This window comes from Boleophthalmus pectinirostris, unplaced genomic scaffold (genome assembly GCF_026225935.1).
Source record: "Boleophthalmus pectinirostris isolate CB_2022bp ecotype Guang Dong unplaced genomic scaffold, ASM2622593v1 HiC_scaffold_9, whole genome shotgun sequence".
NCBI classification, from domain to species: Eukaryota; Metazoa; Chordata; class Actinopteri; order Gobiiformes; family Gobiidae; genus Boleophthalmus; species Boleophthalmus pectinirostris.
The window spans coordinates 5854399-5870992 of NW_026571541.1; the positions used below are offsets into that span (position 1 = coordinate 5854399).

The window sequence follows — 16594 nt, forward strand, 5'->3', positions numbered from 1 at the left end:
TGAGTTAACAAGTTACTCATTAATGAATTACTTATTACTTACATTATTCATAACCATAACGTTAGTTTTGCTCAGTAGTTCACTAATGCTAGCTGTTGTTCGCCTTTAAGTTTTTGTCTTTCTTACGTTGCTGGATGGTGATGGGGCAGATTTATGAAGCTGATGGAGAATACGCAAGACATTTCCACAGACATTTTTTTTAAGATAGATGTTAACTGTTAACCTGCCACACACACACACACACACACACACACACACACACACGACTTTACTATACAAGCCCTGTGTGTGCGCTGATGTTACTCATAGAAGGAGAAAAGTGAATAAACTCTGCTTCAAAACACACAGCAAGTCCACACTTTCTTCAATAAGGACTGTGACAAAGACAGACATTTTGCAGCCTCTCAGCTCCAGCTGTCCTCACACCTCCAGCTAACTCACAGAGCAGCGTATCACAGCAGGACTCACATCTGCCTCACTGTTTAAGAGATATTTCATGCCACTGGATTCATTTTCTGCGTTAAAGCGATAGCTCTGTTGCTTGACATGTAGACAAACAGCGTACTGTGATGATGTCCTTGGGCTGTGGCTCAGGTTGTGCTGGTGTGAGCGAGGAACATAGAACCCACTGCAATCATGTTTGAGCACAGCACGGTTCTAAAGTCCTAGTGTGAACGCGCCCTAAGAATCAGCTTACTACGCTACTATATATATCTTGTTATTAGGTTCTTTTGTCAGACCAAGAGTTTGTTTCCATACCTGACAGTTTCGACTGCTCACTAGTGCTCTTCCTCAGAGATATGATGTGTCCGGTCAGCTGATTTATACAGGTTTTGGCACTGTTTTCTGTTTCCTACCGGTGGAGGCAGGATGATAGCGAAAACAAACTCTTGGTCTGAAAAAAGAACCTAATAACATAAATTATCAGACGACCAAATGAACCTCATTGGACTATATATATCTTGGCCTACACTTAGGGGTATTTGTATTGATTGCGTACATATAATTGCTCTTAATAATGTACTTTGCCATAAACATTTTTTCTGCGTATTAGGTCATAAAATATCATAGTTATCTCCAGAAATCATTAAAATCCCAGATTTAGAATCAGACTGCTGGACCTTCCCGATGGCTGAGTTTGACTGACGTGACCTTATTGTTGAATGAAGAATGACTCATGAAACCCTGTAGGGAGACAGCAATCAAACGTATGGAAAATATAATGACAGATCTGACCTTTTCTGAGCCGCTCCACACAGCCAGGGCATGTTTAATAAAGATGAAGGAGACTGAATAAGCCCCATGTGGATTTATATAGATCACATAATGACACAGGGAGATAGACTTGGGTCGTCCTTCTCTTATAACGCTTAAAGAGATTTCTGTCTCTTAAAATGAAATCAATACACAACCACAGGGGTAAAAGCTGCTGTACGCTTTGTGCCAGTCCCAAGCCTGGATACATGACTATAAGTGCGGATCAGGAAAGACAGTTGCTATAGAAAGTCAATGCTTAAAGGATCTATATTGCGCAAAATGGACTCTTGTGAGCTTTAAGCCATGTTATAATGCTGTTACCTCATCAGAGTCATCACCAAAACAGAGTTGGAGTTGTGTTTTCTTTCATTAACACATGTTTGAGTAAACCTGGTTTAGTCTGTCTACCTCTTCAAAGCTCAAAATGCTCTGTTCTGCCTTGTGATGTCATGTTTGCAAGTTAATGGCTTCTTTTACCTTTTGTTCAGTAGAGATTGGCAATCCCAGGGCTGAGGAATACATAAGAAATTGGCTTTTCACTGCAACCTCTGTAGCAGTCCAAAGTCTAAATATATCAGTCTTTGCTTCAGGAAGGGCATCTGGTGTTTAAACCATTACCAAATTTAGGCCAACTCACCCAAAGAGGTATATATTTGTGGCCACAGCAAAATTTACACTAAATATAATCCAAAAACAGTAGTCTATTTGCTGTGTTTTGCTGTGATTTAAAGGTGCACCGTGTAATTTTTGGGTGCTGCTTGTCTCCCTGCGAATGCTCTTGCTTTGCCGGGTATTTTCCACACTAGAAGGGAATGTCATAAGACCATGTTACAGGTCAGATCTTTGAAGAGGAGAGGCTTTTGTAATAAGAAGTTTTTCAAAGTATTTGTTAGTAGTACAAAACATCTATATTTGAATAAACTGAACTGTTTAATGTCACACTGTGGAACATTTCCTGCAATGGAATAACAATACATTACACTATGTACCTTTGAGTGTCAGAGAATAGATTAGCTTCTAGTTTTTTTGTTTGGCCCTGCTCAAATACTCAGTATATTCTTGCTGACATATTAGTGCATTTGACAAAGCAGAATCTAAATGTAAATAGTCTTTAAAAAGTGCATATTAGGGGTGTAACGATATACAAGTTTCACAATACGAGATCGTCAGTGTATGAATCTCACGGTACAATATTTACTGCGATATCGTGGGAAAGCTTACGATTAGAGATGTAACAATATCCAAATCTGTCTGTACGATATTTCACGATATACATCTCACGGTACGATATTTATTGCGATATTTTGTAGAGGCGAACAAAACTGTTAATATGCTACTTTTTCCTCTGAACAAGATTTAATCCAAAGAACTAAGACTTAAAAGAGCTTAGAACTGGTATGTCTTCTTGTAGTCCGCACTGGAAATGGAGCAAAGGATCATGGTCAATGTAGTTCCCTCTGTGTTTTTTTAGTTATTGCTGCAGCATAACTCTTAATTGAAGCAAAGAGACTTGTAATTCGATATATTGTGATGGTCCACGATATTATTGTAAGAACTTTGACGATGCGATATCACGATATTTCGGTTATTGTTACATCCCTAGTGCATTGTGTAGCTTTTCTTTTGTTACAAACTTTTGCTTTGTCTGAAATGTCTCACAGTATGCCATTAAACCTTTCTATCTCTATGGAGACCAAACCAGACCAAGTTACAGGTCAGATCTGTGGAGAGGCGACCCTGTTCACAGTAAGAATGTCTGTTTTTCTAGGTATTTTTGAGCTATAAAACCACCTATAATTAAATACATGTAAGTAGAGCTGTTTAAAGTCATACTGTGGGACATTCCAGGCAGAGCAATGACATCACCATAGAAACAAACAGGTGACCAAAAAGTGACACAGCGCATAGTGGTTTAGCATCAGCGGTTTTGCATTTTCCTTTACATTTTACATAAACAAATTCCGCGTCTTATCTTAAAGGAAACGCTCTGGAGTCGAGTCTTTAAAATAACCCTTTATCACACCAGAGATAAGTCTTTTCTCCCCATAACAAACAAATAATCAAAACAGACCATATGTGTGAGTTTTATCTGCATAGCGTTGATAAAAAAAAGTAGTGCTGGGAAAGTGGCTGTGATAAGACGTCTCCCAGACACATGACCTCATGATAGCGGCTCATTTGGGGGTCATTAAAACGATTTGTAATGGTTTCATCTGTTAAAAGTAATTACCCCGCAGCTTTGAGAAGAACAAGCACAGTTATTTTACAAAGCATTTTCTTCACATGCTTTGTAATGTACTGAACCACGGGAGAAGGAAATTGATTTGATTACATTAGGTCCTATATTTAGCAGAAGTGACTTGTGAACTTGGAGACATGTTATAATAGTGTTACCTAAAACAACCCAAAAACAGACCTAGAGTTGTGTTTTGTTTAATTCACACATGTCTGAGCAGTGTCGGGGAGTAACAGATTACATGTACAGGAGTTACGTAATCAGAGTACAAATTGATGAGTAAGTGTATTCAGTTACAGTTACAGTGAGTTATTAGTTACATTGTTGAAATAAATGAATTACACAGCGGTATTTTCCTGTTTTCACATTTTGGGCTATATCCCTTTTTTTTTTTTTTTTTTTGGTAATTCCAATCATTGCCAGACACTAAACTAGGTCTAAACCAGGTCTAAACCAGGTCTAAACCAGGTCTAAACCAGGTCTAAACCAGGACTAAACCAGGACTAAACCAGGACTAAACCAGGACTAAACCAGGTCTAAACCAGGTAAACCAGGACTAAACCAGGTCTAAACCAGGACTAAAACCAGGTCTAAACCAGGTCTAAACCAGGACAGGTCTAAACCAGGTCTAAAACCAGGTCTAAAACCAGGACTAAACCAGGACTAAACCAAGACCAAAATAGGACTAAAATAGGACTAAACCAGGACTAAACCAGGACTAAAACCAAACCAGGATTTAACAGGACTAAATCCTGCTGTGTGAACCGTGTCTCCTCGTCTTCTATCAATAACATTTTTAATTTGGTTCAGTAAAGTCTGGGCTTTTTATTTTCTTTTATCAGACAAAACATCTTATGTTACAATTTCCTCGTCTTTGCTTCTCTACAGCAAATCAAGTAATCCAAAGTATTCAGATTACATTACTCACTTTAAGTAATTTAATGGATTACGTTACAAACTACATTTTGGGGTATGTAATCTGTAATCTGTAGGGGATTACATTTTAAAAGTCACCTTCCCAACACTGTGTCTGAGTAACTCTTTTATTATTACTCTGTCTACATCTCCAAAGCGCAAAATGCTCAGTTCCACCTTGTGATGTCATGTGGTGGTAGTGTTCAAGTTAACAGCTACATTTACCTTTAGTTTAGTTGAGATTAGCAATTCCAGAACTATATTTATCCAAATGATTCTAGTGAAGGTGTATGGAGTTTAAAAACGCAGTGGAGCACTTCCTGTATTACCACATGAGATCACAAGATATATCACCAACAATGTTTTTTGGTGTATTTTACTAATTTTTTTGTTTGTTTTGTTGCTTGTTTAGAGGAAGGAAGCCTTTATTTTTTATTGAACCACATCAAATCAATTTGAAATATATCGTATCGAACTGAAAACTCACTGTATCCAGGTGTGTATCGTATCGGCAACTTCTTAATGATACCCAGCCCTAATAAATGTACAGGTTTGTGAATGAAACAAAACACAACTCCAGGTCTGTTTGTGATGAGGAAACAACATTATAACTAGGGGTGTGCAAAAATATCGTAATATCGATATATCGTTTCATTTAATGTGATGATACACTATTGATATCGTGGGCTGCTGTATTGATATATCACCAAGATTATTTTTTGGTGTATTTTTCTAAATTATTTTGTTACAGCGCTGCAGTTTTGTTGTTTGTTTAGAGAAAGGAAACTTATTTATGCAATTTTGACATTTTCACTGTTTTGATGATTATAAATATGCATGTTTCATATAAACTTTGCACAAGAAGTGCTTTAACAAAGACTTTTAGTATCACAGCCATGATTTAGCCGTTATTTTTGATTGAACTGTATTGAATCGATTTGAAATATATCGTATCGAACTGAAAGCTCACTGTATCGAGATCGTATTGTGGTCTTTGTATCGAAGTATGTATCGTATTGGCAACTTCTTAATGATACCCAGCTTTATTAAATTTGCAGGTTTGTGTGTGTGACAACATGTGTGAATGAAACGAAACACAACTCCAGGTTTGTTTTTGAGGAGAAAACAACATTATACAGTAATTTGGGGTGTGCAAAAATACTGTTATATCAATGATATGCGCCACATTTGACATTTTAACTGTTTTGATGATTAAAATGTTTGTGTTTCATGTTCACTTTGCACAAGACGTGGTTTAACAAAGACTTTTACTGCCACAGCTGTGATTTAGCCTTTATTTTTTATTGAACCATATCAAACCGAAATTTCACTGTATCGAGGTATGTGTCATGGCCAGTGTTGGGAAGGTTACTTTTAAAATGTATTCCCCTACAGATTACAGATTACATATCCCAAAATGTAGTTTGTAACCATAAAGTTACTTACGGGGAGTAACGTAATCTGAATACTTTGGATTACTTGATTTGCCATAGAGTAGCGAAGACTCGGATATCTTCACATAAGATGTTTTTTTTTGCTAAAAGACAATAAAAAGCCCAAACTTTACTTAACCAAATTAAAAATATTGTTGATAGAAGAGAAGGAGACACGGTCCACACAGCATGGTTTAGTCCTGTTAAATTCTGTTTTAGTCTTTTTTAGTCTTGGTTTAGTCTTGGTTTAGACCTGGATTTAGTCCTGATTTCGACCTGGTTTTAGTCCTGGTTTAGACCTGGTTTTAGTCCTGGTTTTGTCCTGGTTTAGACCTAGTTTAGACCTGGATTTAGACTTAGATTTTAGTGTCCGGCAATGAGTAGAACAAAAAAAAAAAAAAAAGGGATATAGCCCAAAATGTGAAAACAGGAAAATACCTCTGTGTAATCCATTTATTTCAACAAAGTAACTGTAATCCAATTACCACTCACTGAAACAGTAACTGTAACCGAATACAGTTACTCATAATTTGTACTCTGATTAAGTAACGCCAGTACATGTAATCTGTTACTCCCCAACACTCATCGTGGCCTGTCTATCGTGGGTTTGTGTGTTAAACATGTGTGAATGAAACGAAACACAACTCCAGGTCTGTTTGTGATGAGGAAACAACATTATAACATAGATCAGAAAATAGCATCATATGGGCTTTTTAATGCTACGCTGTGGAACATTCTAAGCAAACCTATAACTTCAATATGGAGACAAGCAGGTAGCAACTCAAACTTGTTAATTAATTACAGACTTGTGGTTTAATTCTCGATCAGATGTAACTCATTTTCTAACGATTTTATTTGTGAATCTGTTTGTAGGTGGGAACTACCGCGGCGTGTTTGCCCTGGGGCTGGTTCAGGGAGAGTGGAAGATGTACGTGAAGGGACCTCTGGATCGAGAGGACAGGAACCTCTACGTCATCAACGTTACCGCGAGCGACGGCTTCTTCGTTTCCCAGGCAACGGTCGAGGTGTCGGTGACGGATACCAACGACAACAGCCCCATCTGCGACCAGGTCAGGAACACTCAAACGCACAAGTACAAAGCGTTCTCTAAAGAAAGATTTCTGTAAAAGAAGAAAGACTTGCCTGCCGGGATTTTTTTTAAAAAAGTTGTAAATATAAAAAAGCTCCTGGAATAAGTATTATGCATTGTCACATAGCCTTCAATGTTTTTAGAATATTTTGTGTATTTGAGACAGGAATGATTACAAAAAAATAAGATAAGATTTGTCCCACAATGGGGAAATTCCAGCGTTGCAGCATACAGTTCAAGAATAGAGGCACACACAAAATCAAGATAAATATAATAGTTGAAAATCTATTAATTTTATTTAACAAAACGCTGTGCAAGTAAAATAAAATAAAATAAAATAAAATAAAGGGTTATAGCATTATTATGTACAGTAAGTGCTTTGAAGTGACATCAGTGTATTGATACTTTGGGGGTGCTCTACATGTATCTCTGATGGTGGAATGTTTAGGGGTTACCATGGTGACACAATGCACACATTAGGAAACGCTGTCAAAGTTTTATGATTGTTTGTAAAGGCATAATGGATTTAAAGAACACATTTTCAGGAGCCTGTGGTCAGTATAAAATGGTGAGTGTGACCATGTAAAAAAAAAAACTATTGGTTAGTTTGTTTATTTTATTTTATTTATTTAATGAGACATGGACAGTGCCCAATATATATTAACCTTAACAGGAGAGATGTATTGTTCAAGGTTGCAGAGTTGGGGACTTGCAAGACGTGACTTGGATTTAAGTCAGACTTGAGTGACTATTTTTAGTATTTAGACTTGACTTGATAAAATGGACTAAGACTTGGAACTTGGACTTGTGACTTGAGAATTGATGCTTAAATAATGCACCGCTTAATTTTACAGGAACAAACTGGAACATGTCGCTCCCACTTCTCCATTTGTTACTTTGGTTGTAACTGAAGTACTGTGATATGGTGTCCTCAAATGTACTACAGTAATATACAGTACAATATAGTAAAACAGAGCAAACTACATAGAAACATGATCCTTCCATTTCAGTGCTACATGACAAAATATTCTATTTCGACCATAATGATTCACACTAAGATCTTGTCAAGACATTTAAAAAGGAAAAATTTGCATTTCTCCAACTCTTATATAAATATAGAAGATTTTCAAACCTACGAACGCTCTAAGACAGAGACTGGTCCACCCAAAGGACAAAACACCGAGCCACAAACAAAACAATGTGGTCTACTCCATTCAGTGCAGTGAAGACTGCAGTGAACGCTACAGTGGAGCAAATTAACAGCTACTTCACAAGAGGATGTACCAACACAGACGAGAGAGCAGCAGTGGACCTCAGTCTGCTGTACAGCTCCACTTAAAAGCCACGGGCCACTCATTTGAGGACAGTGAGGTACAGATTTTAGCCAGAGAAAAGAATTGGTTTGAAAGGGGAGTGAAAGAAGTCATTTTTGTTAAGAAAGAGAATCCTTCTTTAAACAGAAATGGAGGACTCAGACACCATCTATCTCCTCTTTACAACTCCATCCTCAAATCAAAACAAACAAGAACAACAGGTGTATCCAGGTCAGGTCCAGAGGTGTGGAAGCTCCATTATGGCCAGGAATTATTATGTTAATGAGACCCCACACCCTGTACAGGTCAATAGGCCAAACTAACAAACAGAAACTGTAAACAAGTGTGTGTGTTAGTTTCAGTGTAGTTTCAGTGTAGTTAGCTCCTCCCTGTAGATATAAGGAAGTGTCCACCAGCGTCTGACCAGAACTGAAGAAGCAGCCTGGATGACCTGTGAAACGTCTTCAACCAAACTAACTTTTGTCCAGTCGACAAACTGAATTTTCTCCTCACCTCTTATATAAATACTCATGTATAAATATACCATGACTTTTGAAGTACAATTTAGTTTAAAACGCATATAAATTGCAAAAATCTAAGCTATCGTTGGTTTAAAGACTTGAAATGATTTGAAGCTCAAAGCAGACGACTTGGACTTGACTTGAACTTATGGGCCAGTGACTCAAGACTCGACTTGGACTTGCTTGTCTTTGACTTGGGACTTGACTTGGATTTAAGGTCCAAAACCTCATCTTGTGACTAATTTTATGTGTGACAGACCGAACAGTACAAGTCAGCTCACATGTTGTGGTTCCATCTAAGTCAGTTCTTTATAGTCAGATTGTGTTCAAATAAAGTAGAGATTAAAATTTTATAAAGGTTCAGACAGAACAGAGCCTACAGTTAGCATCACAACACCAGAAAATGTTAATGACCTCAGCCGCCAAGTATCAATACAGGTGAACGGTGAAGTTATTCTTCATTTTTTGAAAAGCGTATCCTTTTATGAAGCTTCTATGTTGTCCTCCCTAATATCCAAATAAAAATATGTTTAGGGCCTGAGCTCGAATAGATGACTCATATATCATAGATCCATTATTTATTTATTTATTTTTTTTTATATATATCCCAGAAGGCCTCATATTGTCGATTACTCCAGATGTGGTCTCTGAAACCACTTTATTGAGCACAGTTTTCAGGGTGAGAGAAAAACTGTGAAAGAAATGGAATCGAACTGAGTGAAATGGCGGCCGTGCTGTCTTCCAGGCGGTGTACACTGCGTCTGTCTCGGAGGACGTCCCTGTGAACAGTGTGGTGCTGAGGGTGGTCGCCGCAGACGCTGATGTGGGGCTCAGTGCCTGGATCCAGTACAGTCTCCACGGACACGGCTCTCAGGACTTCAGCATCGACCCGGACACTGGTGAGGACTGTGCTCCAAAACAAGGACTCCCAGAGTGAACACCTGACTTATGTACAATTCAAGGGTTTCAGCTTCTCACTCGTAGGCAGCATTTTGAGCACGTTTCTTCATTCAGCTTATAATATTTAGTAAATGGTGAATGTTCATTTTTACACAGCGCTTTTCTTATCTTCAAGACACTGAAAGTGCTTTACATCACCTATTCACACACACATTCATACACCAGTGTACGAGAGCGAGGTGGGTTAAGTGTCTTACCCAAGGACACAGCGAGAGCATACATTCTGGAAGATTATTTGTTCCATCAGATTTAGAATTTTAAATGCCGCTGAATTTCTCACTTTGAATTTTTTAACTCTGAAAAAACACATTTTATTCTGAATTTTAGTTGCTGAAATTTTAAGTTTAATTTACTTTAAAAATGTCCATTTTAAATATTCAGCACAGATATTTTCAATCCCTGAAATTCAACATTTTTTTCACTGTGAATTATATACTCAGAATTTTGACTGTAGAATTTGAGGGATTGAAAATATTTGTGCTGAATATTTAAAAGGTGACTTTTGTATACTGAATTTTAAACACTTGAAAATGTACACTTAAAATTTCAGCAACTAAAATTCAGAATAAAATTAATTCAGACGGTATTTAACGGTATTTATCTTCCAAATTATCTTCTATAATAATATCCTGATTCATCAGCCGGTTTCACTTCATAGAAACTGTCTGACCTCACAGCATTAGGATTCGTTGGCTCGATGGTAGGCAGATACTTTTTTAAATTTAACCAATCGCTGCTATTTGGTCGTGACGTATGTAAAGCGCTGTTAACGGGGCTAACTGGTATATTAAGCTTTTCCCAAATCCTGTAGGAAGAAGGACAATAACGTCTTTCCCCTTGATGAAATTCACCAAACATTCTCTTTGTTCTGGCTTTAAATCCTCGATCTCGGGAATCGTTGCCAACACAGAATGTATGGCTCTTTGCTGATTGGCTGGTGCCCAAACTCGCACTTCGGGGTTCTTACAAACCGTCTAGTGTACTTCGATTCCTGACCTAGCTAAAATTGCGACACCAAACTGTGGTCAACAGTGGATCCGACCTCTCATCCAATGATGTTGATGTCGAGAGCGGATCCTTCAGATCAGTGGATATACACTCTACCAGCTGAGCTACTGTCGCCCCACTTAATAATGAATTGTCAATTTCCATGGCAACTGTGAGATGAAAGTAATACTCTGACTTATGATCTACAAATGTTGGCTCTTACATTATTTGGTTGGGTCTTTTAAAGTCCTTTCAGCTGATAGAAATTGCGTATTAAAGGTGGAATAATGGCACCACTTCTGAAGCTATTTCACTTCTTTCCATTTACACCGACAGAGAACATGTTGGACTTTGTGCTAGAGCCCGGCCGATATATCGGCTGGCCGATATAATCGGCCAATATGGGCACCTGGAGACATATCGGCTATCGGCCGATATGCTCGCTGATATGGGCCGATATTTCACTTGGGCATGTTATACCTCGTTATAAAGCTTAGACTCTCTACATTATGTTCATTTAATCCAATTTACAGACAGATAAATGTCCTCATATATGGCTCCGCACCAGTATTTATCTGCGGTGTAATTTGTCTGTGTCTGTGACCGTACTGTCCCTGAACACACCACCAGAGTCACGTCACTTCACTCACGTGTGTTTGTTTACACCCGCAGCGGTGCACAACACTGAGATTATATTCTTTTTACGGACAATCGGTTTGAGTCTGGATTAAAAGGACATTTATTAGTGCAGACTTGTGATGTGAGGAGGAGCTTGTGTGAGCGGTGAGTGTTGGAAATACATCGACTTTGAAGCTAGTTTAGGTTTTGTTAGCGATTAGCTGCTGTAGCTCCCGCACATAAACAGGCTGTTTTCTATTGGTCTATTGTAAAGTGACTATATTGGCCATATATTTGTTACTGAACCTGCGTTGATATGTAAATAAGCTGTGAATAGACGTGTGAATGATCCACATTTATGCATATAATTAATTACCGCTATGCGCACGGCTAAAGGCTAATAGCGGTAGTTTCTTTACTAAGCTAGTAGCAATGGGTCGGTCGCGATCGAAGCGGCTCTTAGAGCGAACAACAGGAGCATGTTTCTCATTGGGAGCCGTGTTTTCTCTTTTTCTCACTTTTTCTCTTCATGCCGCATGTCGACCCGTAGTTTGACAGCAGCAGCGGCTGAAAACGAAACTTTCAGAAATCTGCGTGTGCATAGGATAAAAAAAAAAAGTGCATATTTGGCTGCAGTTCAGCATAAAATGAATAAAGCAGGACTAAACTTGGGCTTAAGTGAAGGAGAGAGATAGAAACCGAGTCCCGACACTCAGTCCTGGTTCAGTTCTGGTTTAGTCCTGTTTTACACATGGTTTAAATCTGTTTTAGTCCTGGTTTAGTCCTTTTTCAGTCCTGGTTCAGTTCTGGTTTAGTCCTGCTTGCAACAAAACAATCTCAAGAGTCGCTTGGGAGCCGAAAGAGCCAGCTGCTTTAGTGAGCCGAGCCAAAAGAGCCACAAAAAAAAAAACTGGAATACCCATCACTAGTAGCTAGAATGTGATGCAAAAATGCCATTAGGCCAATCTACTGTATGTAAATATGATGTAAAGAGCCAGAACAACAATAAATGTTGCCTAAATAAACCCAATTTAGAATCCGCTAGAGCCAAACCTAAGTTTTTTAAACAATTCAAGATTTACAGTGAATTTTTTCATCACTAAATATATCGGCGAATATATCGGCTATCGGCAGCTCCAACTCCCATTATATCCGTTTCATATCGGCCACAACAAAATCCATATCGGTCGGGCTCTACTTTGTGCCTTCATACTTTCACTTTATACACTCAACAGGTGATATCAAACTAATGGTGAACCTGGATCGAGAGGTGACGCCAGCTTACAGACTGGTTGCCAAAGCGACAGACGGTGGTGGCCATTTTTGTAGTTCTGACGTGCTGCTGACGGTGAGCGACGTGAATGACAACCCTCCCCTCTTCACCCTGCCTCACTACACCGCCAGTGTTTATGAAGACACCGCCCCCAGAGCCCTGCTCACCCGCATACAGGCCATCGATCCAGACCAGGGTAAGACCAACATCTCAACCACTTACCAATGTCAATGTCAGGTTTATTTTTAAAGGTTTAAAATTGACTCTTGTGAGCTTTAAGCCATGTTATACTGTTGTTACGTCCTCAGAAACATACCGGGTGTTGTGTTTTGTTTATTCATACATGTTAGAGTAACCCTACATTATTAGTCTGCCTACATCTCCAAAGCTCAAAATACTCTGTTCCACCTTGTGATGTCATCAAGTGTTAACTTTTAAGTTATCAGCTACCTTTTACCTTTGGGCAATTCCAAACCTTAAAAAACATGCACCAGGGACTACAGATGGAAATGAGCTCTAGTTCTACAACGTGGCACAATGCATCTGTCCTGTTAAGGTTCGTGTATATTGTGCAGTGTTTGTGTCTCATAAATAAATACAAATTTAAAATATACACTCCTTCCAGAGCTGAAATTATCCAAATGATTCTAGTGAAGCTGTATGAAATTGACCTCCTAGGATCCAAACTCTTGCATGACTTTAGTACATTTGTAGTTTCTGAGAAAAATTATGTCAACATATGATATATAAAACATTCAGTTTTTGTTTTACTCATTTTGGTGGAATACAGTAAAGTCAAAATTGAATACTGATTTGCAAAATCTATTTATTAATTTACTAAAATGTGTTGACATGTGACATATATGGCCACATATGTGAACACCAGGTCCGAGGAGGCTACAGTAGAGCCTTGCACTCCCGCGGGAACCTAACGCAAAACAGTGTGGTGTGGGACACATTTTGAAAGCTCACTGTGGGCGTGGGTGAGACGGGACTGCATGATGCTGGAGCAGGCGGGTGGGACGATAAACCGCAGTCCCACAAACTAAATATGAGTGTAAAGTAAAATATACAAATGATTAATGCATGCCTATCATACATAATTTGTACTGGATATTTTATTTAGCATTAATTAAAAACATTTTAAGCAGCCTAAATTTGCAGACACGGTCTAATCTCACGCAAATTTTAGACAATTCCTTTCCGCTTCTCCGTGTTTGATAGAGCTTAAGAAAGTGAACCCCATCTTGAGGGATTTGCGGGCAGGAGCGGGACAAAATATCACAGGACTGAAAATTCTGTCCCGCGCAGACCTCTATATTGCAGCACTTTTCTGTATTACTAGATGACATCACAAGGTGGAAGGGAGTGTTTTCTTTGGCCTCAAAACTCAGCCTAAATATCCAGGGTTTGTGTGTTAAACATGTATAAATGAAACAAAACACAACTGCAGGTCTGTTTGTGATGAGGAAACGACATTATAACAGAGATCAGATCACATTTTTACTTGCAGATTGAGCCTAAACCATGAAACCAAACATTATAGGCATGAGTACATATTCATAATCAGGAAAATAACTGCAGGTCAAAGTAGTCTGTCACTAATCAAAAGTGTTAACTATGGTTCACACAGCAACAAGCACCTCCTCAAATAGTCTAACCCTTTAATAATTGCCTTGCTCAATGTCAGGGCACTTTGATCTAGAAAAATGCAAATGTGAGCAGCTCTGTGTACGTCACAGGAAACATTTTCTACTTTACATGAGCCGCACAAGTGGAAGAAAAAGAGTCTGAACTTTTTATTCCTGAACCATACCAAGAAAAAATCTATAGTACTACTACTACTACTACTATCTCTACTATACTACTACTACTACTACTACCTACTACTATCTCTACTATACTACTACTACTACTACTACTACTACTACTACTCTACTACTACTACTACTACTACTACTACTACTACTACTACTACTACTACTACTACTACTACTACTACTACTACTACTACTACTACTACTACTACTACTACTACTACTACTACTACTACTACTACTACTACTACTACTACTACTACTACTACTACTACTACTACTACTACTACTACTACTACTACTACTACTACTACTACTACTACTACTACTACTACTACTACTACTACTACTACTACTACTACTACTACTACTACTACTACTACTACTACTACTACTACTACTACTCTACTACTACTACTACTACTACTACTACTACTACTACTACTACTACTACTACTACTACTACTACTACTACTACTACTACTACTACTACTACTACTACTACTACTACTACTACTACTACTACTACTACTACTACTACTACTACTACTACTACTACTACTACTACTACTACTACTACTACTACTACTACTACTACTACTACTACTACTACTACTACTACTACTACTACTACTACTACTACTACTACTACTACTACTACTACTACTACTACTACTACTACTACTACTACTACTACTACTACTACTACTACTACTACTACTACTACTACTACTACTACTACTACTACTACTACTACTACTACTACTACTACTACTACTACTACTACTACTACTACTACTACTACTACTACTACTACTACTACTACTACTACTACTACTACTACTACTACTACTACTACTACTACTACTACTACTACTACTACTACTACTACTACTACTACTACTACTACTACTACTACTACTACTACTACTACTACTACTACTACTACTACTACTACTACTACTACTACTACTACTACTACTACTACTCCCTCTACTACTACTACTACTACTACTACTACTACTACTACTACTACTACTACTACTACTACTACCTCTACTACCTCTACTGCTACTACTACTACTACTACTACTACTACTACTAGAACTGCTACTGCTACTACTGATTAGTTCTTCTTCAACTAAAAATATGTTTATTAAATGACATAGATGAGCAATTTCAACCTAGAGAAATAGATGACGATGTGAAATGAGGTCAAAAGTTGAAGTAATTCCTAAAATATCCTCGACATACTGTTCTAGGTTCTATTAAAGGGCACGATATGGAGGTTTTCAGATGACATTATTACATTCTATAAGCCAATATTGTGTAATACAGATGTCGGCAGCTAAAATGAATATTGTTCAACTGCAGATTGTTTGTTGGAAGATAGAATGGTCTTGAATCTTGTCAGTAATTTCAGTAATTAAAATGATCAGGTTTTATATTTAGGAATTCACCTTTCTAATATTTCATGACAAAGCACAGTAATCAATAGGAAAAACTGGCTCTTGTCCCCAACTGGAAGTACTAGTATTTAGACTTAGACTTAAACAAACTTTATTGATCCACAAGGCAATGTCAAAATAACAATGTCAAAAAAGACATAATTATATAAATGTAAATGTACAGTAAAAAATAAAATAGAAAGATAAATAATAAAATATAAAATCACAGCTTTATGGTATATCACTCATTTTAAAAGATCTTTGGCATTTTTTGCCATAACAACATGAAACTTCGCACTGCAAACACCCGGACCATTAGGATGACACCCTCCACATTTGAGATCAGTCGGATGAATGGATCGAGAGTTATGTGTGGAACAGTCAAACAAACAAACAAACAAACAAACAAACAAACAAACAGGAGGAGACACAGACGAACGTTTCTTGCATTAATAGACAGATGACACCATCACATTTTAGAATCTGTAAACTACCACTAAGTTTTTAGGTGGAGCGTCTAAAACCTTCTATAACTTTTTGGAATGTTCCACAAGAAATGGCACATACTGTAGCACTAAGACCCAAACATGTCTCTTTTTAAACACAGAAGTCTCCTCCGCTGAAGTATACATTTTATTTATGTACTTTTTAATGTGTTGTCAGTGACATCCACCCACTGCTCGCTGTTGACTGTCTCATCTTTAAATGTTTATTCATTTTAGCACG

At 37.9% G+C, this 16594-nt stretch overlaps 1 protein-coding gene across 3 annotated transcripts in view; it reads left to right on the forward strand.

Moving 5' to 3' along the window:
- Window positions 1–16594, forward strand: part of fat3a (FAT atypical cadherin 3a) — a 203879-nt gene that overhangs the window by 121968 nt on the left and 65317 nt on the right. For all 3 annotated transcript variants that reach the window (XM_055148012.1, XM_055148013.1, XM_055148014.1), the window contains exons 12-14: window positions 6715–6911; window positions 9511–9664; window positions 12566–12799. In XM_055148012.1, the coding sequence (XP_055003987.1) occupies window positions 6715–6911; window positions 9511–9664; window positions 12566–12799 (585 nt within the window). The remainder of the gene's footprint in view (window positions 1–6714; window positions 6912–9510; window positions 9665–12565; window positions 12800–16594) is intronic.